At 38.3% G+C, this 26872-nt stretch overlaps 1 protein-coding gene and 1 pseudogene across 1 annotated transcript; one reads left to right on the plus strand and one right to left on the minus strand.

Annotated features, from left to right (window-relative positions):
• The window catches only part of LOC133205757 (uncharacterized), an 89791-nt pseudogene extending 64092 nt beyond the window's left edge, over positions 1-25699 (minus strand).
• Positions 25320-26565, plus strand: LOC133172147 (uncharacterized). Its single transcript, XM_061306983.1, has 2 exons — positions 25320-26340; positions 26525-26565. The coding sequence occupies exons 1-2, from the start codon at positions 25320-25322 to the stop codon at positions 26563-26565; spliced, it is 1062 nt and encodes a 353-aa protein (XP_061162967.1).
• Positions 26566-26872: the final 307 nt, after the last annotated feature.

Below are 26872 nucleotides of genomic sequence, written 5' to 3' on the forward strand. Positions count from 1 at the left end.
TCTAAGTTCCTGATCCCCAAGGAGCTTAACCAATCAAATACAAGGAGACTAACTTAAAATACCTCCCTCTAACCCAAACCTTCTAACAGAAAATGATGACCCCACAAGCTAAATAGACCAACCTCCCACCGCCCTCTCCTAACACAAAATGACGTCAAGAAGCTTAACCAATCAAATCAAAAGAACTTTAACCAATCAAATAGAAAAGACTAACTTAAAATACCTCCCTCTAACCCAAACCTTCTAACAGAAAATGATGACCCCACAAGCTAAATAGACCAACCTCCCACCGCCCTCTCCTAACACAAAATGACGTCAAGAAGCTTAACTAATCAAATGCAAAGAACTTTAACCAATCAAATAGAAAAGACTAACTTAAAATACCTCCCTCTAACCCAAACCTGCTAACAGAAAATGATGACCCCACAAGCTAAATAGACCAACCTCCCACCGCCCTCTCCTAACACAAAATGACGTCAAGAAGCTTAACTAATCAAATCAAAAGAACTTTAACCAATCAAATAGAAAAGACTAACTTAAAATACCTCCCTCTAACCCAAACCTGCTAACAGAAAATGATGACCCCACAAGCTAAATAGACCAACCTCCCACCGCCCTCTCCTAACACAAAATGACGTCAAGAAGCTTAACCAATCAAATCAAAAGAACTTTAACCAATCAAATAGAAAAGACTAACTTAAAATACCTCCCTCTAACCCAAACCTTCTAACAGAAAATGATGACCCCACAAGCTAAATAGACCAACCTCCCACCACCCTCTCCTAACACAAAATGACGTCAAGAAGCTTAACCAATCAAATCAAAAGAACTTTAACCAATCAAATAGAAAAGACTAACTTAAATTACCTCCCTCTAACCCAAACCTTCTAACAGAAAATGATGACCCCACAAGTTAAATAGACCAACCTCCCACCGCCCTCTCCTAACACAAAATGACGTCAAGAAGCTTAACCAATCAGATGAAAAGAACTTTAACCAATCAAATAGAAAAGACTAACTTAAAATACCTCCCTCTAACCCAAACCTTCTAACAGAAAATGATGACCCCACAAGCTAAATAGACCAACCTCCCACCGCCCTCTCCTAACACAAAATGACGTCAAGAAGCTTAACCAATCAAATGAAAAGAACTTTAACCAATCAAAAACAAACAGAATAACTAAAAAGACCCTCTTCTAACCAAACCCTCCTAACACCTAAAGGGAAGAATTTTCTGTGAGGTTGTTCATTTTAAGCACACACCAACTTAAAGTCCAGCCTCTCAGAAAATTCAGAGCCTAAGTCTACCCCTTAAACTACACCCTTCTGTCGCCTCTTACGACAAGCCCCTATTGGGCTGAGGATCTATTCTCTAAGTTCCTGATCCCCAAGGAGCTTAACCAATCAAATACAAGGAGACTAACTTAAAATACCTCCCTCTAACCCAAACCTTCTAACAGAAAATGATGACCCCACAAGCTAAATAGACCAACCTCCCACCGCCCTCTCCTAACACAAAATGACGTCAAGAAGCTTAACCAATCAAATGAAAAGAACTTTAACCAATCAAATAGAAAAGACTAACTTAAATTACCTCCCTCTAACCCAAACCTTCTAACAGAAAATGATGACCCCACAAGTTAAATAGACCAACCTCCCACCACCCTCTCCTAACACAAAATGACGTCAAGAAGCTTAACCAATCAGATGAAAAGAACTTTAACCAATCAAATAGAAAAGACTAACTTAAAATACCTCCCTCTAACCCAAACCTTCTAACAGAAAATGATGACCCCACAAGCTAAATAGACCAACCTCCCACCGCCCTCTCCTAACACAAAATGACGTCAAGAAGCTTAACCAATCAAATCAAAAGAACTTTAACCAATCAAATAGAAAAGACTAACTTAAAATACCTCCCTCTAACCCAAACCTTCTAACAGAAAATGATGACCCCACAAGCTAAATAGACCAACCTCCCACCGCCCTCTCCTAACACAAAATGACGTCAAGAAGCTTAACTAATCAAATGCAAAGAACTTTAACCAATCAAATAGAAAAGACTAACTTAAAATACCTCCCTCTAACCCAAACCTGCTAACAGAAAATGATGACCCCACAAGCTAAATAGACCAACCTCCCACCGCCCTCTCCTAACACAAAATGACGTCAAGAAGCTTAACCAATCAAATCAAAAGAACTTTAACCAATCAAATAGAAAAGACTAACTTAAAATACCTCCCTCTAACCCAAACCTGCTAACAGAAAATGATGACCCCACAAGCTAAATAGACCAACCTCCCACCGCCCTCTCCTAACACAAAATGACGTCAAGAAGCTTAACTAATCAAATGCAAAGAACTTTAACCAATCAAATAGAAAAGACTAACTTAAAATACCTCCCTCTAACCCAAACCTGCTAACAGAAAATGATGACCCCACAAGCTAAATAGACCAACCTCCCACCGCCCTCTCCTAACACAAAATGACGTCAAGAAGCTTAACCAATCAAATGAAAAGAACTTTAACCAATCAAATAGAAAAGACTAACTTAAATTACCTCCCTCTAAACCAAACCTTTTAACAGAAAATGATGACCCCACAAGCTAAATAGACCAACCTCCCACCGCCCTCTCCTAACACAAAATGACGTCAAGAAGCTTAACCAATCAAATGAAAAGAACTTTAACCAATCAAAAACAAACAGAATAACTAAAAAGACCCTCTTCTAACCAAACCCTCCTAACAACTAAAGGGAAGAATTTTCTGTGAGGTTGTACATTTTAAGCACACACCAACTTAAAGTCCAGCCTCTCAGAAAATTCAGAGCCTAAGTCTACCCCTTAAACTACACCCTTCTGTCGCCTCTTACGACAAGCCCCTATTGGGCTGAGGATCTATTCTCTAAGTTCCTGATCCCCAAGGAGCTTAACCAATCAAATACAAGGAGACTAACTTAAAATACCTCCCTCTAACCCAAACCTTCTAACAGAAAATGATGACCCCACAAGCTAAATAGACCAACCTCCCACCGCCCTCTCCTAACACAAAATGACGTCAAGAAGCTTAACCAATCAAATCAAAAGAACTTTAACCAATCAAATAGAAAAGACTAACTTAAAATACCTCCCTCTAACCCAAACCTTCTAACAGAAAATGATGACCCCACAAGCTAAATAGACCAACCTCCCACCGCCCTCTCCTAACACAAAATGACGTCAAGAAGCTTAACTAATCAAATGCAAAGAACTTTAACCAATCAAATAGAAAAGACTAACTTAAAATACCTCCCTCTAACCCAAACCTGCTAACAGAAAATGATGACCCCACAAGCTAAATAGACCAACCTCCCACCGCCCTCTCCTAACACAAAATGACGTCAAGAAGCTTAACTAATCAAATGCAAAGAACTTTAACCAATCAAATAGAAAAGACTAACTTAAAATACCTCCCTCTAACCCAAACCTGCTAACAGAAAATGATGACCCCACAAGCTAAATAGACCAACCTCCCACCGCCCTCTCCTAACACAAAATGACGTCAAGAAGCTTAACCAATCAAATCAAAAGAACTTTAACCAATCAAATAGAAAAGACTAACTTAAAATACCTCCCTCTAACCCAAACCTGCTAACAGAAAATGATGACCCCACAAGCTAAATAGACCAACCTCCCACCGCCCTCTCCTAACACAAAATGACGTCAAGAAGCTTAACTAATCAAATGCAAAGAACTTTAACCAATCAAATAGAAAAGACTAACTTAAAATACCTCCCTCTAACCCAAACCTGCTAACAGAAAATGATGACCCCACAAGCTAAATAGACCAACCTCCCACCGCCCTCTCCTAACACAAAATGACGTCAAGAAGCTTAACCAATCAAATGAAAAGAAGTTTAACCAATCAAATAGAAAACACTAACTTAAATTACCTCCCTCTAAACCAAACCTTTTAACAGAAAATGATGACCCCACAAGCTAAATAGACCAACCTCCAACCGCCCTCTCCTAACACAAAATGACGTCAAGAAGCTTAACCAATCAAATGAAAAGAACTTTAACCAATCAAAAACAAACAGAATAACTAAAAAGACCCTCTTCTTACCAAACCCTCCTAACAACTAAAGGGAAGAATTTTCTGTGAGGTTGTACATTTTAAGCACACACCAACTTAAAGTCCAGCCTCTCAGAAAATTCAGAGCCTAAGTCTACCCCTTAAACTACACCCTTCTGTCGCCTCTTACGACAAGCCCCTATTGGGCTGAGGATCTATTCTCTAAGTTTCTGATCCCCAAGGAGCTTAACCAATCAAATACAAGGAGACTAACTTAAAATACCTCCCTCTAACCCAAACCTTCTAACAGAAAATGATGACCCCACAAGTTAAATAGACCAACCTCCCACCGCCCTCTCCTAACACAAAATGACGTCAAGAAGCTTAACCAATCAAATCAAAAGAACTTTAACCAATCAAATAGAAAAGACTAACTTAAAATACCTCCCTCTAACCCAAACCTTCTAACAGAAAATGATGACCCCACAAGCTAAATAGACCAACCTCCCACCGCCCTCTCCTAACACAAAATGACGTCAAGAAGCTTAACTAATCAAATGCAAAGAACTTTAACCAATCAAATAGAAAAGACTAACTTAAAATACCTCCCTCTAACCCAAACCTGCTAACAGAAAATGATGACCCCACAAGCTAAATAGACCAACCTCCCACCGCCCTCTCCTAACACAAAATGACGTCAAGAAGCTTAACTAATCAAATGCAAAGAACTTTAACCAATCAAATAGAAAAGACTAACTTAAAATACCTCCCTCTAACCCAAACCTGCTAACAGAAAATGATGACCCCACAAGCTAAATAGACCAACCTCCCACCGCCCTCTCCTAACACAAAATGACGTCAAGAAGCTTAACCAATCAAATCAAAAGAACTTTAACCAATCAAATAGAAAAGACTAACTTAAAATACCTCCCTCTAACCCAAACCTTCTAACAGAAAATGATGACCCCACAAGCTAAATAGACCAACCTCCCACCGCCCTCTCCTAACACAAAATGACGTCAAGAAGCTTAACCAATCAAATCAAAAGAACTTTAACCAATCAAATAGAAAAGACTAACTTAAATTACCTCCCTCTAACCCAAACCTTCTAACAGAAAATGATGACCCCACAAGTTAAATAGACCAACCTCCCACCGCCCTCTCCTAACACAAAATGACGTCAAGAAGCTTAACCAATCAGATGAAAAGAACTTTAACCAATCAAATAGAAAAGACTAACTTAAAATACCTCCCTCTAACCCAAACCTTCTAACAGAAAATGATGACCCCACAAGCTAAATAGACCAACCTCCCACCGCCCTCTCCTAACACAAAATGACGTCAAGAAGCTTAACCAATCAAATGAAAAGAACTTTAACCAATCAAATAGAAAAGACTAACTTAAAATACCTCCCTCTAACCCAAACCTTCTAACAGAAAATGATGACCCCACAAGCTAAATAGACCAACCTCCCACCGCCCTCTCCTAACACAAAATGACGTCAAGAAGCTTAACCAATCAGATGAAAAGAACTTTAACCAATCAAATAGAAAAGACTAACTTAAAATACCTCCCTCTAACCCAAACCTGCTAACAGAAAATGATGACCCCACAAGCTAAATAGACCAACCTCCCACCGCCCTCTCCTAACACAAAATGACGTCAAGAAGCTTAACCAATCAAATGAAAAGAACTTTAACCAATCAAATAGAAAAGACTAACTTAAATTACCTCCCTCTAAACCAAACCTTCTAACAGAAAATGATGACCCCACAAGCTAAATAGACCAACCTCCCACCGCCCTCTCCTAACACAAAATGACGTCAAGAAGCTTAACCAATCAAATGAAAAGAACTTTAACCAATCAAAAACAAACAGAATAACTAAAAAGACCCTCTTCTAACCAAACCCTCCTAACAACTAAAGGGAAGAATTTTCTGTGAGGTTGTACATTTTAAGCACACACCAACTTAAAGTCCAGCCTCTCAGAAAATTCAGAGCCTAAGTCTACCCCTTAAACTACACCCTTCTGTCGCCTCTTACGACAAGCCCCTATTGGGCTGAGGATCTATTCTCTAAGTTCCTGATCCCCAAGGAGCTTAACCAATCAAATACAAGGAGACTAACTTAAAATACCTCCCTCTAACCCAAACCTTCTAACAGAAAATGATGACCCCACAAGCTAAATAGACCAACCTCCCACCGCCCTCTCCTAACACAAAATGACGTCAAGAAGCTTAACCAATCAAATCAAAAGAACTTTAACCAATCAAATAGAAAAGACTAACTTAAAATACCTCCCTCTAACCCAAACCTTCTAACAGAAAATGATGACCCCACAAGCTAAATAGACCAACCTCCCACCGCCCTCTCCTAACACAAAATGACGTCAAGAAGCTTAACTAATCAAATGCAAAGAACTTTAACCAATCAAATAGAAAAGACTAACTTAAAATACCTCCCTCTAACCCAAACCTGCTAACAGAAAATGATGACCCCACAAGCTAAATAGACCAACCTCCCACCGCCCTCTCCTAACACAAAATGACGTCAAGAAGCTTAACTAATCAAATGCAAAGAACTTTAACCAATCAAATAGAAAAGACTAACTTAAAATACCTCCCTCTAACCCAAACCTGCTAACAGAAAATGATGACCCCACAAGCTAAATAGACCAACCTCCCACCGCCCTCTCCTAACACAAAATGACGTCAAGAAGCTTAACCAATCAAATCAAAAGAACTTTAACCAATCAAATAGAAAAGACTAACTTAAAATACCTCCCTCTAACCCAAACCTTCTAACAGAAAATGATGACCCCACAAGCTAAATAGACCAACCTCCCACCGCCCTCTCCTAACACAAAATGACGTCAAGAAGCTTAACTAATCAAATGCAAAGAACTTTAACCAATCAAATAGAAAAGACTAACTTAAAATACCTCCCTCTAACCCAAACCTGCTAACAGAAAATGATGACCCCACAAGCTAAATAGACCAACCTCCCACCGCCCTCTCCTAACACAAAATGACGTCAAGAAGCTTAACTAATCAAATGCAAAGAACTTTAACCAATCAAATAGAAAAGACTAACTTAAAATACCTCCCTCTAACCCAAACCTGCTAACAGAAAATGATGACCCCACAAGCTAAATAGACCAACCTCCCACCGCCCTCTCCTAACACAAAATGACGTCAAGAAGCTTAACCAATCAAATGAAAAGAACTTTAACCAATCAAATAGAAAAGACTAACTTAAAATACCTCCCTCTAACCCAAACCTTCTAACAGAAAATGATGACCCCACAAGCTAAATAGACCAACCTCCCACCGCCCTCTCCTAACACAAAATGACGTCAAGAAGCTTAACCAATCAAATCAAAAGAACTTTAACCAATCAAATAGAAAAGACTAACTTAAAATACCTCCCTCTAACCCAAACCTTCTAACAGAAAATGATGACCCCACAAGCTAAATAGACCAACCTCCCACCGCCCTCTCCTAACACAAAATGACGTCAAGAAGCTTAACCAATCAAATCAAAAGAACTTTAACCAATCAAATAGAAAAGACTAACTTAAATTACCTCCCTCTAACCCAAACCTTCTAACAGAAAATGATGACCCCACAAGTTAAATAGACCAACCTCCCACCGCCCTCTCCTAACACAAAATGACGTCAAGAAGCTTAACCAATCAGATGAAAAGAACTTTAACCAATCAAATAGAAAAGACTAACTTAAAATACCTCCCTCTAACCCAAACCTTCTAACAGAAAATGATGACCCCACAAGTTAAATAGACCAACCTCCCACCGCCCTCTCCTAACACAAAATGACGTCAAGAAGCTTAACCAATCAGATGAAAAGAACTTTAACCAATCAAATAGAAAAGACTAACTTAAAATACCTCCCTCTAACCCAAACCTTCTAACAGAAAATGATGACCCCACAAGCTAAATAGACCAACCTCCCACCGCCCTCTCCTAACACAAAATGACGTCAAGAAGCTTAACCAATCAAATGAAAAGAACTTTAACCAATCAAAAACAAACAGAATAACTAAAAAGACCCTCTTCTAACCAAACCCTCCTAACACCTAAAGGGAAGAATTTTCTGTGAGGTTGTACATTTTAAGCACACACCAACTTAAAGTCCAGCCTCTCAGAAAATTCAGAGCCTAAGTCTACCCCTTAAACTACACCCTTCTGTCGCCTCTTACGACAAGCCCCTATTGGGCTGAGGATCTATTCTCTAAGTTCCTGATCCCCAAGGAGCTTAACCAATCAAATACAAGGAGACTAACTTAAAATACCTCCCTCTAACCCAAACCTTCTAACAGAAAATGATGACCCCACAAGTTAAATAGACCAACCTCCCACCGCCCTCTCCTAACACAAAATGACGTCAAGAAGCTTAACCAATCAAATGAAAAGAACTTTAACCAATCAAATAGAAAAGACTAACTTAAATTACCTCCCTCTAACCCAAACCTTCTAACAGAAAATGATGACCCCACAAGTTAAATAGACCAACCTCCCACCACCCTCTCCTAACACAAAATGACGTCAAGAAGCTTAACCAATCAGATGAAAAGAACTTTAACCAATCAAATAGAAAAGACTAACTTAAAATACCTCCCTCTAACCCAAACCTTCTAACAGAAAATGATGACCCCACAAGCTAAATAGACCAACCTCCCACCGCCCTCTCCTAACACAAAATGACGTCAAGAAGCTTAACCAATCAAATGAAAAGAACTTTAACCAATCAAATAGAAAAGACTAACTTAAAATACCTCCCTCTAACCCAAACCTTCTAACAGAAAATGATGACCCCACAAGCTAAATAGACCAACCTCCCACCGCCCTCTCCTAACACAAAATGACGTCAAGAAGCTTAACTAATCAAATGCAAAGAACTTTAACCAATCAAATAGAAAAGACTAACTTAAAATACCTCCCTCTAACCCAAACCTGCTAACAGAAAATGATGACCCCACAAGCTAAATAGACCAACCTCCCACCGCCCTCTCCTAACACAAAATGACGTCAAGAAGCTTAACCAATCAAATCAAAAGAACTTTAACCAATCAAATAGAAAAGACTAACTTAAAATACCTCCCTCTAACCCAAACCTTCTAACAGAAAATGATGACCCCACAAGCTAAATAGACCAACCTCCCACCGCCCTCTCCTAACACAAAATGACGTCAAGAAGCTTAACTAATCAAATGCAAAGAACTTTAACCAATCAAATAGAAAAGACTAACTTAAAATACCTCCCTCTAACCCAAACCTGCTAACAGAAAATGATGACCCCACAAGCTAAATAGACCAACCTCCCACCGCCCTATCCTAACACAAAATGACGTCAAGAAGCTTAACTAATCAAATGCAAAGAACTTTAACCAATCAAATAGAAAAGACTAACTTAAAATACCTCCCTCTAACCCAAACCTGCTAACAGAAAATGATGACCCCACAAGCTAAATAGACCAACCTCCCACCGCCCTCTCCTAACACAAAATGACGTCAAGAAGCTTAACCAATCAAATCAAAAGAACTTTAACCAATCAAATAGAAAAGACTAACTTAAAATACCTCCCTCTAACCCAAACCTTCTAACAGAAAATGATGACCCCACAAGCTAAATAGACCAACCTCCCACTACCCTCTCCTAACACAAAATGACGTCAAGAAGCTTAACCAATCAAATCAAAAGAACTTTAACCAATCAAATAGAAAAGACTAACTTAAATTACCTCCCTCTAACCCAAACCTTCTAACAGAAAATGATGACCCCACAAGTTAAATAGACCAACCTCCCACCGCCCTCTCCTAACACAAAATGACGTCAAGAAGCTTAACCAATCAGATGAAAAGAACTTTAACCAATCAAATAGAAAAGACTAACTTAAAATACCTCCCTCTAACCCAAACCTTCTAACAGAAAATGATGACCCCACAAGCTAAATAGACCAACCTCCCACCGCCCTCTCCTAACACAAAATGACGTCAAGAAGCTTAACCAATCAAATGAAAAGAACTTTAACCAATCAAAAACAAACAGAATAACTAAAAAGACCCTCTTCTAACCAAACCCTCCTAACACCTAAAGGGAAGAATTTTCTGTGAGGTTGTTCATTTTAAGCACACACCAACTTAAAGTCCAGCCTCTCAGAAAATTCAGAGCCTAAGTCTACCCCTTAAACTACACCCTTCTGTCGCCTCTTACGACAAGCCCCTATTGGGCTGAGGATCTATTCTCTAAGTTCCTGATCCCCAAGGAGCTTAACCAATCAAATACAAGGAGACTAACTTAAAATACCTCCCTCTAACCCAAACCTTCTAACAGAAAATGATGACCCCACAAGCTAAATAGACCAACCTCCCACCGCCCTCTCCTAACACAAAATGACGTCAAGAAGCTTAACCAATCAAATGAAAAGAACTTTAACCAATCAAATAGAAAAGACTAACTTAAATTACCTCCCTCTAACCCAAACCTTCTAACAGAAAATGATGACCCCACAAGTTAAATAGACCAACCTCCCACCACCCTCTCCTAACACAAAATGACGTCAAGAAGCTTAACCAATCAGATGAAAAGAACTTTAACCAATCAAATAGAAAAGACTAACTTAAAATACCTCCCTCTAACCCAAACCTTCTAACAGAAAATGATGACCCCACAAGCTAAATAGACCAACCTCCCACCGCCCTCTCCTAACACAAAATGACGTCAAGAAGCTTAACCAATCAAATCAAAAGAACTTTAACCAATCAAATAGAAAAGACTAACTTAAAATACCTCCCTCTAACCCAAACCTTCTAACAGAAAATGATGACCCCAAAAGCTAAATAGACCAACCTCCCACCGCCCTCTCCTAACACAAAATGACGTCAAGAAGCTTAACTAATCAAATGCAAAGAACTTTAACCAATCAAATAGAAAAGACTAACTTAAAATACCTCCCTCTAACCCAAACCTGCTAACAGAAAATGATGACCCCACAAGCTAAATAGACCAACCTCCCACCGCCCTCTCCTAACACAAAATGACGTCAAGAAGCTTAACCAATCAAATGAAAAGAACTTTAACCAATCAAATAGAAAACACTAACTTAAAATACCTCCCTCTAACCCAAACCTTCTAACAGAAAATGATGACCCCACAAGCTAAATAGACCAACCTCCCACCGCCCTCTCCTAACACAAAATGACGTCAAGAAGCTTAACCAATCAAATGAAAAGAACTTTAACCAATCAAAAACAAACAGAATAACTAAAAAGACCCTCTTCTAACCAAACCCTCCTAACAACTAAAGGGAAGAATTTTCTGTGAGGTTGTACATTTTAAGCACACACCAACTTAAAGTCCAGCCTCTCAGAAAATTCAGAGCCTAAGTCTACCCCTTAAACTACACCCTTCTGTCGCCTCTTACGACAAGCCCCTATTGGGCTGAGGATCTATTCTCTAAGTTCCTGATCCCCAAGGAGCTTAACCAATCAAATACAAGGAGACTAACTTAAAATACCTCCCTCTAACCCAAACCTTCTAACAGAAAATGATGACCCCACAAGCTAAATAGACCAACCTCCCACCGCCCTCTCCTAACACAAAATGACGTCAAGAAGCTTAACCAATCAAATCAAAAGAACTTTAACCAATCAAATAGAAAAGACTAACTTAAAATACCTCCCTCTAACCCAAACCTTCTAACAGAAAATGATGACCCCACAAGCTAAATAGACCAACCTCCCACCGCCCTCTCCTAACACAAAATGACGTCAAGAAGCTTAACTAATCAAATGCAAAGAACTTTAACCAATCAAATAGAAAAGACTAACTTAAAATACCTCCCTCTAACCCAAACCTGCTAACAGAAAATGATGACCCCACAAGCTAAATAGACCAACCTCCCACCGCCCTCTCCTAACACAAAATGACGTCAAGAAGCTTAACTAATCAAATGCAAAGAACTTTAACCAATCAAATAGAAAAGACTAACTTAAAATACCTCCCTCTAACCCAAACCTGCTAACAGAAAATGATGACCCCACAAGCTAAATAGACCAACCTCCCACCGCCCTCTCCTAACACAAAATGACGTCAAGAAGCTTAACCAATCAAATCAAAAGAACTTTAACCAATCAAATAGAAAAGACTAACTTAAAATACCTCCCTCTAACCCAAACCTTCTAACAGAAAATGATGACCCCACAAGCTAAATAGACCAACCTCCCACCGCCCTCTCCTAACACAAAATGACGTCAAGAAGCTTAACCAATCAAATCAAAAGAACTTTAACCAATCAAATAGAAAAGACTAACTTAAATTACCTCCCTCTAACCCAAACCTTCTAACAGAAAATGATGACCCCACAAGTTAAATAGACCAACCTCCCACCGCCCTCTCCTAACACAAAATGACGTCAAGAAGCTTAACCAATCAAATCAAAAGAACTTTAACCAATCAAATAGAAAAGACTAACTTAAAATACCTCCCTCTAACCCAAACCTTCTAACAGAAAATGATGACCCCACAAGCTAAATAGACCAACCTCCCACCGCCCTCTCCTAACACAAAATGACGTCAAGAAGCTTAACCAATCAAATCAAAAGAACTTTAACCAATCAAATAGAAAAGACTAACTTAAAATACCTCCCTCTAACCCAAACCTTCTAACAGAAAATGATGACCCCACAAGCTAAATAGACCAACCTCCCACCGCCCTCTCCTAACACAAAATGACGTCAAGAAGCTTAACCAATCAGATGAAAAGAACTTTAACCAATCAAATAGAAAAGACTAACTTAAAATACCTCCCTCTAACCCAAACCTGCTAACAGAAAATGATGACCCCACAAGCTAAATAGACCAACCTCCCACCGCCCTCTCCTAACACAAAATGACGTCAAGAAGCTTAACCAATCAAATGAAAAGAACTTTAACCAATCAAAAACAAACAGAATAACTAAAAAGACCCTCTTCTAACCAAACCCTCCTAACAACTAAAGGGAAGAATTTTCTGTGAGGTTGTACATTTTAAGCACACACCAACTTAAAGTCCAGCCTCTCAGAAAATTCAGAGCCTAAGTCCACCCCTTAAACTACACCCTTCTGTCGCCTCTTACGACAAGCCCCTATTGGGCTGAGGATCTATTCTCTAAGTTCCTGATCCCCAAGGAGCTTAACCAATCAAATACAAGGAGACTAACTTAAAATACCTCCCTCTAACCCAAACCTTCTAACAGAAAATGATGACCCCACAAGCTAAATAGACCAACCTCCCACCGCCCTCTCCTAACACAAAATGACGTCAAGAAGCTTAACCAATCAAATCAAAAGAACTTTAACCAATCAAATAGAAAAGACTAACTTAAAATACCTCCCTCTAACCCAAACCTTCTAACAGAAAATGATGACCCCACAAGCTAAATAGACCAACCTCCCACCGCCCTCTCCTAACACAAAATGACGTCAAGAAGCTTAACTAATCAAATGCAAAGAACTTTAACCAATCAAATAGAAAAGACTAACTTAAATTACCTCCCTCTAACCCAAACCTGCTAACAGAAAATGATGACCCCACAAGCTAAATAGACCAACCTCCCACCGCCCTCTCCTAACACAAAATGACGTCAAGAAGCTTAACTAATCAAATGCAAAGAACTTTAACCAATCAAATAGAAAAGACTAACTTAAAATACCTCCCTCTAACCCAAACCTGCTAACAGAAAATGATGACCCCACAAGCTAAATAGACCAACCTCCCACCGCCCTCTCCTAACACAAAATGACGTCAAGAAGCTTAACCAATCAAATGAAAAGAACTTTAACCAATCAAATAGAAAAGACTAACTTAAAATACCTCCCTCTAACCCAAACCTTCTAACAGAAAATGATGACCCCACAAGCTAAATAGACCAACCTCCCACCGCCCTCTCCTAACACAAAATGACGTCAAGAAGCTTAACCAATCAAATGCAAAGAACTTTAACCAATCAAATAGAAAAGACTAACTTAAAATACCTCCCTCTAACCCAAACCTTCTAACAGAAAATGATGACCCCACAAGCTAAATAGACCAACCTCCCACCGCCCTCTCCTAACACAAAATGACGTCAAGAAGCTTAACCAATCAAATCAAAAGAACTTTAACCAATCAAATAGAAAAGACTAACTTAAATTACCTCCCTCTAACCCAAACCTTCTAACAGAAAATGATGACCCCACAAGTTAAATAGACCAACCTCCCACCGCCCTCTCCTAACACAAAATGACGTCAAGAAGCTTAACCAATCAGATGAAAAGAACTTTAACCAATCAAATAGAAAAGACTAACTTAAAATACCTCCCTCTAACCCAAACCTTCTAACAGAAAATGATGACCCCACAAGCTAAATAGACCAACCTCCCACCGCCCTCTCCTAACACAAAATGACGTCAAGAAGCTTAACCAATCAAATCAAAAGAACTTTAACCAATCAAATAGAAAAGACTAACTTAAAATACCTCCCTCTAACCCAAACCTTCTAACAGAAAATGATGACCCCACAAGCTAAATAGACCAACCTCCCACCGCCCTCTCCTAACACAAAATGACGTCAAGAAGCTTAACCAATCAAATGAAAAGAACTTTAACCAATCAAATAGAAAAGACTAACTTAAAATACCTCCCTCTAACCCAAACCTTCTAACAGAAAATGATGACCCCACAAGCTAAATAGACCAACCTCCCACCGCCCTCTCCTAACACAAAATGACGTCAAGAAGCTTAACCAATCAAATCAAAAGAACTTTAACCAATCAAATAGAAAAGACTAACTTAAAATACCTCCCTCTAACCCAAACCTTCTAACAGAAAATGATGACCCCACAAGCTAAATAGACCAACCTCCCACCGCCCTCTCCTAACACAAAATGACGTCAAGAAGCTTAACCAATCAAATGAAAAGAACTTTAACCAATCAAATAAAAAATACTAACTTAAAATACCTCCCTCTAACCCAAACCTCACGAAAAACACCACCCTCTAATCGAACCCACTTAACAGAAAATGATGACCTCAAAGCCGAATCTATAGAATATGCAGGACTTAAGCTGTACCTATCAACTACAATCCATGGCCATTTGGCAGGAACAAGTGGCCTTACCTTTATTAAAGTAGGGCAAATAACTGCTTTCAATTCCATTGTTGTCTGTTCTCAGGGACAGCAAGGAAGTTCTGATCCTGTTAATGACTTTAGGTCTCACACAAGGCAATATTTACATCATTTATTATAATAAAGCTTTTAACTAAATTAATGAAGTTATGAGACTTTCAGCAGATAATGACAAAAAAAACAAGAGGCCCAAGGTCCTTAACGGTCACCTGAGTATAATACAACAATTTAGAAGTTGAATACACTGACAGATGAAGCTTTGTTGCCCTAAAGCAAGAGAAGTAAGGAAGATCAGGATCAACAAAATAATTAGTCTAGTATTCAGTATCAACTCATAACTTAAGTTCTAATCTGTCCCCCACTTAACATTATCACCATGCAGACTATTAACAAACTAGTGCTTCTGTACTATTTTTAAACCCATATTAAGACCTCTAGCATTGACCTCTCTTATGGTCTTTGAAGAACTTTTCATAAGTTATTTTTGTCTCATTTTTATTTATCTATTACTTACAGGTCTGCCTGATTATTAAAACTAAGAAAGTACTTTTTGAATTATACGATAAACATTCTTGCATAATTATCTTATTCTATTAATCTTTTAAATACATTATTTACAGTGATTAATTATCAAAGGTGAATGGAAAAGGGGAATAACTTCTCTCAGTAGAATACAAATTAATAGAGCCCTGTCCAGGACCAGAATGCTTAGACAAATTGTCCAGATGTTCAAAAATCTGGTAGAAATACGCTTACTCATATCATTTGAACTTTTACTCAGTTTGCTTTCGATATGCCCAGAAGAAAAGAAGAATTTCACAGGTACAATGCATTTTCACTACAGATTCAACAAAGCCTTACCCTAACACCAGAACCCAAGACCAAAGGTCAAGAAATTTACAAATTTGGAAGAGTTACCCTCATCATCATAACTATGGACTTCAAAGAATTAAAACTTTTCCACTATATTATCAAAAGCCCCCCCCCCCCTTTCCTTGTTTTGCCAGAACCCCTGACCCTAGGACCACAAGATTTAAAAATTCTGTTCGAAGCTCCCATCTTCATCATAGCTAAGCAATTTATTTATCAGCTCAACACTAAGGAGCAGACAGGATTAGTTAATGATTAATTAATAGAATTAATGCATTTTCACTATATAATCAATAGAGCCCCCCTCCCCCCTCCCTCCTCAAGAACCCCAAAAGCTGAGGCCATGTATTTAAAAATTTTGGAAGAGGCATCCTTGCCTATCATAATCATGCACTTAGTTTTTTTAAATAATCTCCAGTAGCAAAGAAGAAGATTTTCATAGAATCAATGCATTTTCACTATAAAATCAATAGAGCACCGCCCTAACACCGGAACCCCTGACCCTGGGGCCATGAAATTCACAATTTTTAAAAAGGCATCCTTATGCATCATAACCATGCACTTAGTTTGTTAAAATAATCTCCAGTAGCAGAGAAGATTTTCAAAGAATCAATGCATTTTCACTATATAATCAATAGAGCCCCACCCTAACACCAGAACCCCTGACCCTGGGGCCATGAAATTCATAATTTTTGAAAAGGCACCCTTATGCATCATAACCATGCACTTAGTTGGTTTAAATAATACCCAGGAGCAGAGAAGAAGATTTTCAAAGAATTAATGCATTTTCACTATATAATCAATAGAGCCCCGCCCTAACACCAGAACCCCTGACCCAGGGGCCATGGCTTTCACAATTCTGGAAGGGGTCCACCTCCTCATCATAACTAGGTACTTAGTTTATCACCTTAATGCCCAGGAGCAGAGGAGAAGATTTTCAAAGAATTAATGCATTTTCACTATATAATCAATAGAGCCCCGCCCTAACACCAGAACCCCCGACCCAGGGGCCATGGCTTTCACAATTCTGGAAGGGGTCCACCTCCTCATCATAACTAGGTACTTAGTTTATCACCTTAATGCCCAGGAGCAGAGGAGAAGATTTTCAAAGAATTAATGAATTTTCACTATATAGTCGATAGAGCCCCGTTGTAACACCAGAACCCCTGACCCTGGGGCCATGAAATTCACAATTTTGGAAGAGGCACTCTTGCTCATCATAACTATGTACTTAGTTACTTTATTTAATACCCAGGAGCAGAGAAGAAGATTTTCAAAGAATTAATGAATTTTCCCTATATAATCAATAGAGCCCGGCCCTTACACCAGAACCCCTAACCCCGGGGCCATGAATTTCACAATTTTGGAAAAGGCACTCTTGCTCATCATAACTATGTATTTAGTTACCTTATTTAATACCCAGGAGCAGAGGAGAAGATTTTCAAAGAATTAATGAATTTTCACTATATGATCTATATAGCCCCACCCTGGGGCCAGAACCACTGACCCTGGGGCCATGAATTTCACAATTTTGGAAGAGGCACTCTTGTTCATCATAACTATGTACTTAGTTACTTTATTTAATACCCAGGAGCAGAGAAGAAGATTTTCAAAGAATTAATGCATTTTCCCTATATAATCAATAGAGCCCGGCCCTTACACCAGAACCCCTAACCCCGGGGCCATGAATTTCACAATTTTGGAAAAGGCACTCTTGCTCATCATAACTATGTACTTAGTTACTTTATTTAATACCCAGGAGCAGAGAAGAAGATTTTCAAAGAATTAATGAATTTTCCCTATATAATCAATAGAGCCCGGCCCTTACACCAGAACCCCTAACCCCGGGGCCATGAATTTCACAATTTTGGAAAAGGCACTCTTGCTCATCATAACTATGTATTTAGTTACCTTATTTAATACCCAGGAGCAGAGGAGAAGATTTTCAAAGAATTAATGAATTTTCACTATATGATCTATATAGCCCCACCCTGGGGCCAGAACCACTGACCCTGGGGCCATGAATTTCACAATTTTGGAAGAGGCACTCTTGTTCATCATAACTATGTACTTAGTTACTTTATTTAATACCCAGGAGCAGAGAAGAAGATTTTCAAAGAATTAATGCATTTTCCCTATATAATCAATAGAGCCCGGCCCTTACACCAGAACCCCTAACCCCGGGGCCATGAATTTCACAATTTTGGAAAAGGCACTCTTGCTCATCATAACTATGTACTTAGTTACTTTATTTAATACCCAGGAGCAGAGAAGAAGATTTTCAAAGAATTAATGAATTTTCCCTATATAATCAATAGAGCCCGGCCCTTACACCAGAACCCCTAACCCCGGGGCCATGAATTTCACAATTTTGGAAAAGGCACTCTTGCTCATCATAACTATGTATTTAGTTACCTTATTTAATACCCAGGAGCAGAGGAGAAGATTTTCAAAGAATTAATGAATTTTCACTATATTATCTATATAGCCCCACCCTGGGGCCAGAACCACTGACCCTGGGGCCATGAATTTCACAATTTTGGAAGAGGCACTCTTGTTCATCATAACTATGTACTTAGTTACTTTATTTAATACCCAGGAGCAGAGAAGAAGATTTTCAAAGAATTAATGCATTTTCCCTATATAATCAATAGAGCCCGGCCCTTACACCAGAACCCCTAACCCCGGGGCCATGAATTTCACAATTTTGGAAAAGGCACTCTTGCTCATCATAACTATGTACTTAGTTACCTTATTTAATACCTAGGAGCAGAGAAGAAGATTTTCAAAGAAATAATGCACTTTCACTATATGATCTATATAGCCCCACCCTGGGGCCATGAATTTCACAATTTTGGAAGAGGCACTCTTGTTCATCATAACTATGAACTTAGTTACTTTATTTAATACCCAGGAGCAGAGAAGAAGATTTTCAAAGAATTAATGCATTTTCACTGTATAATCTATAGAGCCCCGCACTAACACCAGAACCCCTGAGCCTGGGGCCATGAATTTCACAATTTTGGAAAAGGCACTCTTGCTCTTCATAACTATGTACTTAGTTACCTTATTTAATACCCAGGAGCAGAGAAGAAGATTTTCAAAGAAATAATACACTTTCACTACATGATCTATATAGCCCCACCCTGGGGCCAGAACCCCTGACCCTGGGGCCATGAATTTCACAATTTTGGTAGAGGGCTCAATGCTTATTACAATCATGCCAACAGTTTGACTGCTTGATGTCCAGGAGTAAAGAAGAAGATTTTTAAAGATTGCATGAATTTTGGTGGTTTTAGCCCCACCCCTCAGGCCCCAAGGGGGCAGGGACCATGAAATTCACAATTTTTGTTTCCCTTCACCCATAGATGCTATATGCCAAATTTGGTTGAAATTGGTTAAGCGGTTTCAGAGAAGAAGCTAAAAATGTTCAAATGTTAACGCACGACGCACGCCGACGGACGAGAACGGATAGCAATAGGTCACCTGACTGACTCAGGTGACCTAATAAAGATTAATGCTCGAACAACAAAGTAGATTGGAGAAAAAATTGACATTAACCATACTTACCCTAGAATAAATGTGAATTTCACAGACTACACACAATCCAAGAACTTGCATCATGCACACCTGAAAAAAAAATCCCCTTAACTTATTAAATAAACAAATTCTTCATATACTAGTGCACCAGATTTTATTTTTGCCTTTAATGGATGACAAGCTAATTCAGAGAATTGGTGTCCCCTGTTTAAGTAAAAAAGACAAGGGTGGAGAACTAGAGAGTTTGTATATGGAGAAAGAACTAGAAATATGTACATAGGACATGAATGCCCGCTGAGGGTATATTAGTAATGCAACATGTAAATTTGTATTAGTGTATGAAATTTGATGAGAATATCTTGAATAGTTTCTTTAAAATTGAAATTGAAATCTAAAAAGTTGGATATAGATGATAAATTCTCACCAAATTATGTATAAGTGCATAAACTTACATAAATATATCTTAAATGGTTTCTTTTAAATTAAGCGAAATGCAAACCTAAGAAAAGTGAGGTCAAGGTCAAAGGAAAGTTCAAGGTCAAATGTTTTTGATGCAGTTGAATACTTCTCACAAATACATATCAGCATATTTAAGTTTGATAAAAATATTTTGAATGGTTTATTTAAAACTGAGCTAAACACTAATTTAAAATAAATGAAGTTAAGGTCAAAGGAAAGGTAAAAAAATGTTGATGCAGTGGAAAAGGTTACATCAGTATATATTAGCATATGAAGTTTAATAAAAAAAATATAATGTTTTCTTTAAAACCTGAGTTAAACACAAATTGAGACAAGAGGCCCATGGGCCACAACGCTCACCTGAGTCAATATGGCCCTGCTGTTCTTCGTCAGCAGATTTCTTCTCCTATATTTCTCCTATATATTCATATATAAAGCTTTGATCGCCTGTTCTAGGCATACCCTACCCCAAGGTGCCATGTTTTGAATGAAATTGAATATAAACCTTCTGAGGATGCTTCTATCTTCATATAACTAATCATGATTTTGCTGTTCTTTAAAATAGAATTTTAAATATGTCTAACACCCTACCCTGGGGGGGGGGGGGGGATATTTGAACAAACTTGATTGTACACTACCTGAGGATGCTTCCATATCAATATGACTGATCATGGCTTTGTTGTTCTTGAGATTGAAGAAGATTTTTAAAGATATTTCCTGTATATGTTCTATTGTTAAACTTTGATCCCCCATTATGGCCCCACCCTACCACTGGAGGATGCCTTAAACTAGCTTGAATCTACAATATTTGGGGAAGATTCCATATCAATATGACTAATTGTGGCTTTGTTGTTCTTGAGAAGAAGATTTTTAAAGATTTTCCCTATATATTTCTATGTAAAACTTTGATCCCCCATTGTGGCCCCACCCTACCCCCAGGGGTCATGATTTGAACAAACTTGAATCTACACTACTTGAGGATGATTCCATATCAATATGACTAATTGTGATTCTGTTGTTCTTGAGAAGAAGATTTTTTTTCTTTATATTCCTATACAAAACTTTGATCCCTCCTTGTGGCCCCACCCTACCCCCAGGGGTCATGATTTGAACAAACTTGAATCTACACTACCTGAGGATGATTCCATATCAATATGACTAATAGTGGCTCTGTTGTTCTTGAGAAGAAGATTTTTTAAGATTTTCCCTAAATATTCCTATGTAAAACTTTGATCCCCATTGTGGCCCCACCCTACCCCCGGGGGTCACGATTTGAACAAAATTGAACCTACACTACCTGAGGATGATTCCATATCAATATGACTAATTGTGACTCTGATGTTCTTGAGAAGAAGATTTTTTTTCTATATAATCCTATACAAAACTTTGATCCCCCATTGTGGCCCCACCCTTCTCCCGGGGGTCATGATTTGAACAAACTTGAATCTACACTACCTGAGGATGATTCCATATCAATATGACTAATTGTGGCTCTGTTGTTCTTGAGAAGAAGATTTTTTAAGATTTTCCCTAAATATTCCTATGTAAAACTTTGATCCCCATTGTGGCCCCACCCTACCCCCGGGGGTCACGATTTGAACAAAATTGAACCTACACTACCTGAGGATGATTCCATATCAATATGACTAATTGTGACTCTGATGTTCTTGAGAAGAAGATTTTTTTTCTATATAATCCTATACAAAACTTTGATCCCCCATTGTGGCCCCACCCTTCTCCCGGGGGTCATGATTTGAACAAACTTAAATCTACACTACCTGAGGATGATTCCATATCAATATGACTAATTGTGGCTTTGTTGTTCTTGAGAAGAAGATTATTAAAGATTTTCCCTATATATTCCTATGTATAACTTTGATCCCCCATTGTGGCCCCACCCTACCCCCGGGGGTCACGATTTGAACAAACTTGAATCTACACTATGTAATGAAGGTTTCACATAAGTATAAACTTTTCTGGCTCAATGGTTCTTGAGAAGAAGATTTTTAAAAGATGACACCAAATTTTCACCAATTCTTAATTATCTCCCCTTGGAAGAGGGCGTGGCCCTTCATTTGAACAAACTTGAATCCCCTTCACCCAAGGATGCTTTGTGGCAAGTTTGGTTGAAATTGGCCCTGTGGTTCTGGAGAAGAAGTCGAAAATGTGAAAAGTTTACAGACGGACGGACGGACGGACAGACGGACAGACAGACAGACGGACTACAGACAAAATGTGATCAGAAAAGCTCACTTGAGCTTTCAGCTCAGGTGAGCTAAAAAGTAAGGTCAAAGGAAAGGTCAAGGTCAAAAAATATTGATGCAGTTGAATACTTTATATCAGTATGTATCAGCATATGAAGTTTGACGCTAATTTAAGAAAAGTGAGCCAAGGTCAAAGGAATTGTCAAGGTCAGAAAATGTTGAAGCAGTTGAATAGCTCTCATCAGTACAGTCCCTCAGATGTTCTACTTTCTCACTTGAACGGTGAGCAAACGCAGAGCGAACGGTGAATGAATGCAGAGCGAACGGTGAATGAACGCTGAACAAACGCTGAACGATGTGTGAATGCTGAACGCAATTTGGTGAACGGTCGGTGAACAGTGAGCAAACGCAGAACGCAAACGGACAAAAAATTCGAGCGCAAAATGAACAGTGAATGATCTGTGAATGCAAGATAAACGATTTATTCGGAATGTCTCTGATCTTTGCCTTGCATTGTATGCATTCTTCTTTATTCTATTGTTAGGTGCAAAAACATCAATACATCTCGTAAATAAATTAATTTTGGAGTGCCAACATTAGCATACTATGTTAAAAATGGTTCTAAACATTTCCAGAACAAATAATTAAATAAATAAATAAATCATTAAATAAATAAATGTTTCCACATTATCATGAGAAAATGCACATTAAGTACGCCTATTAATTGTGTTTCTTACAATATTTTCAGCACATATATATTATGTTTAAATTAAGCTGTTTAGTCACAAAAGATTTATTGCTGTTACACATCGATATTAATACAAAATTCTGTAGTCAAAGTAGAGAAATTACAAGGATATGTGTGTTTCCATAAGGAGGTGATTCCATGTAAAATAAAGTGCCCCACCACAGCATGATACGCCCGTCAAATATTGTTCAATTGTCATAAACAGTTTAGAGTGCAAGAAAATCATGTCAACCTTGACACAAGGATTTCAATGATTTTTGCATTCCTCGTAATATTTGTTTATACATCTCCTGTGGTGTAGGCATTAATTATAACATATATAACATTATAGATCTTCAACTGGTTGTGTAACACAACTTGTGTTAAAGCTTGACAAATGCCCATCTGCAGCCCCCCCCCCCCCCCTTCCACCTTTCAGATTTGTGAGACATGATGCTCTGAATTTGTTGATATTTACAAAAAATTAATTAAAAATATCATATTAAACAATATCAATTTAGTCTTAACAACTTAATCTATATCAAATTATATCCAAAATAAAAGGCTGGCCATCAAATGACATAGGCTATAAACTGACAAGCAGTTCTTCTGTCTAATTCCCAAAGGATACAGATAAGAGCTGCTTTAGGTCTCACACAAGGAAATAATTTCACTATATGTTACTATGTAGCTTTAATTAAATTAATTAATTAATTAGACTCTCAGCAGATAATTCATGAAAGAGAAAATAAAGATTAATGCTGAGACAAAAATTTGAGATCAGAAAAAATACGCCTTATGCGGCTTTTAAGAAAGAAAATTGAGTGTAAACATACCTACCCTGAAATACACGTGGGTTTCACATGTTGACAAACAGCCTACACACCATCCAGGAAGTTGCATCATGCGCATCTAAAAAAAGAGTTCCCTGTAATTCAGTGGCACAATTCTGCTAAAAATATGATATTCCTAGTACATGAGTCCAAAATTAAAACTGTAGACCTAAAAAAAGTTGCCGAAAATGAAAAAAAGAAAAAGAAATTGTCTCTATATATATAGAACTACAATTGACTAAGTTCATTTTGATTGGCTATTTCCTTGCGTAAGACCTTTAAGACAACTAAAAGTTAATGAAATTAAATGAAATTTGCATAAAATGTCTCTTAGTTATTTATCTTTCATATACCAGTGCATCAAAATTTATCTTTGTCCTTAAGGGATGAAAAATAGGAGATAACTCTTCCTAACAGATTATTGAATTTTAGGCTAAATTTCTATACAAATTCATCTACAGTATATTAATTTCAAAACTTAAAAAAAATCTTATGAGTTAATTATTGAGAAAAAAATTTGGAATGAAATGCAAGCTGAAATGTTGGGGTTTTTGGCTATCTGCTTTAAAGTTTTTTCATCTCTAATTAATAAGCTCTAATTACCTAAACAACAGGAAGTTTACTGATTTATAAGGAATTAATTAGCAAAAAATTGAAAATCTTAATTCTAAAACAAAGTCAGAGACTGGAAAAAATGGTGTCAAAAGAGACTTCAATAATGTACCTTGGAGCTTTGATAACAGTGATCACTGATTAATGGCTGGCAATTAAGATAAGGGGTTCTTTAGCAGTGGGGGGTGATGAGGCTTTTCCATCAGTCATCAAAGAATGGAGTTTCTCTTAGAAGACCAGGCAGCTCTAAAATAAATAAACAACACAAAAGTTTACAATACTTAAAAATGTGCACCACATACAATAGCATATATTACTAGAAAAAGTCTACAAGTGTACAGTTAAATAATAATCATGCCAAAAAAGGGACCAAAATGGTTGCATCAACATCAATACAAAAAAGGAAGTGTTCCTCACAACAAAGGCCAGAAGAATACAGGGACCACCAGCCCAGTCCAATTTCTAGTTCCCATAAGAAGACTAAGTAAAGAAGAGTTTCGGGACATTGTACAGCTACAGGAAAATGGAAAGTTCGCAGTTACAGATGCCAAGAGCCGAAGCAGTGAGATGAAGATTTTGCGACCCGGGCCAAGTGAAGTCCAGCCTGTAGACTCCTACATGGAAGCTGTGTCAGATGACCCGAATTCAAAATTATACAAAGTACTTCACCAAGAAAAGACTGCTAAATTGTGGAACCATGCATTTAAAGAACACTCACATAAGTTTCCAGACTGTGACGGTTCACTGGACTGGAATCAGCATGGGGAGGAAAAACGAGGCCTGGCATGGATCCTTTCCATCCGATGTAAGAAGTGCCACTATACCAGTCACCGAGAAAAGCTTTACGAAGAGATGAGGAGATCTGGAAGGGGACAAAGAGCTGCACAGCTAAATGTGGCCATGGCTGTCGGTCACCTGGGTACCAGTCTTACAACAGAGGGTATGCGTGGTATGCTTCTTGGTGCAAATATTGAACCAGCATCAGCCGCCAACATGCAACAGACCTGCAACAAAGTGGGGAAAATTATCACCAAAGTAAATAAAAACAGCATGAAGAAAATAAGGCAGAACATTCAAGAACTTAATGAAAAATGTGGACTTCCTGATACCCCTATCAGAGCGGAAGGAGATGCTCGGTATAATAATGCCACCTTTAGTGCCATTGGAAAAACCCCATTCCAAGCTGCCACCCAAGTGACTTATACCGTAAGTGAAAATGTAACTCAAAGGAAAAATGTTGTGGCAGTGTTCTGTGGGAACAAACTATGCAAGAAAGGCACACACCTACGAAGCAAAGGAAAGGAAGTTACCTGCCCAGGACACGAAGACTGCACTGCAACCATTCCTCCGGAGACCACCATTGGAGATGAGAAGAGATGGGCTGCAAACTGTATCGGGGAGTTACAAAGTGATGACCGTCCACTTGTCATTTCCCATTTCACCAGTGATGGAGACAGTGCCGCTGCATCTGGCGCATCTGTAAAACAAGGACATGTGATTGAAAACCTTAAAGACTTGCGTCACTTCTTTGACTCTCAAAGAAAACAGACAGCGAAGGCTCCATTCAGCAGTCACATGTTTCCGGGAAGAGCCAAAGCCATAAGAGAATCCATGCAGAGAAGATTTGCCTTAGACTTGAAGCTTCGATGCAGGACAGAGTACGAGAATTGCTACAAACACTACTCCGGAGACTTACCTTTGATGAAGCGGGCTATGTCAACTGCTGTTGGTTCCATCATAAGCTGCTACCAAGGACAGTGCGGAAAGTCCTGTCAACTTCATTCCTTTTCCTGTCATGGACTGAAAAGCAATAAGTGGAAATCTTCAGTGGTGCCTAGTGACTTTGAATTAAACATGACAGAAGATGACAAATGTTTGTTAAAAGACTGTATAAATTTGACTTTAGGACCAAGTAATCTTGACAGAATTAAATTTCATACTTGTACACAAAAATCTGAATCTGTGAATAGGGCATATTTAAAATCAAATCCAAAATGTATTACAAGTAGTAGAAATTTTGAAAGTAGAATACATAAAGTTGTGCACTCACTGAATAGGGGTCATGGAAACTCAACATTGGAACTTTGTGAATCTGTAGGGGCACCTGTTGTAAAAGGAAGTAGAGTTGTCCATCATCTAAAACAACAACAAAATAGGCAAAATTACTTTAAAATGAAACAAAAACTGTTAAAATATAAATCTCAAAGAAAATACTATAGATCTAAAAGATATCAGCTGTATGATAAAAAATCTAAAGACACTTACTGTAAATCACTAACAGATCCAAAATTAAAAAGGAGGTTGTAAGATTGTAAAACAAGAGGCCCATGGGCCACAACGCTCACCTGAGTCAATATGGCCCTGCTGTTCTTCGTCAGCAGATTTCTTCTCCTATATTTCTCCTA

The sequence above is a fragment of the Saccostrea echinata genome, unplaced genomic scaffold (assembly GCF_033153115.1).
Source record: "Saccostrea echinata isolate AGI-Se365-2 ecotype Australia unplaced genomic scaffold, CSIRO_AGI_Sech_v1 ptg000054l, whole genome shotgun sequence".
NCBI classification, from domain to species: Eukaryota; Metazoa; Mollusca; class Bivalvia; order Ostreida; family Ostreidae; genus Saccostrea; species Saccostrea echinata.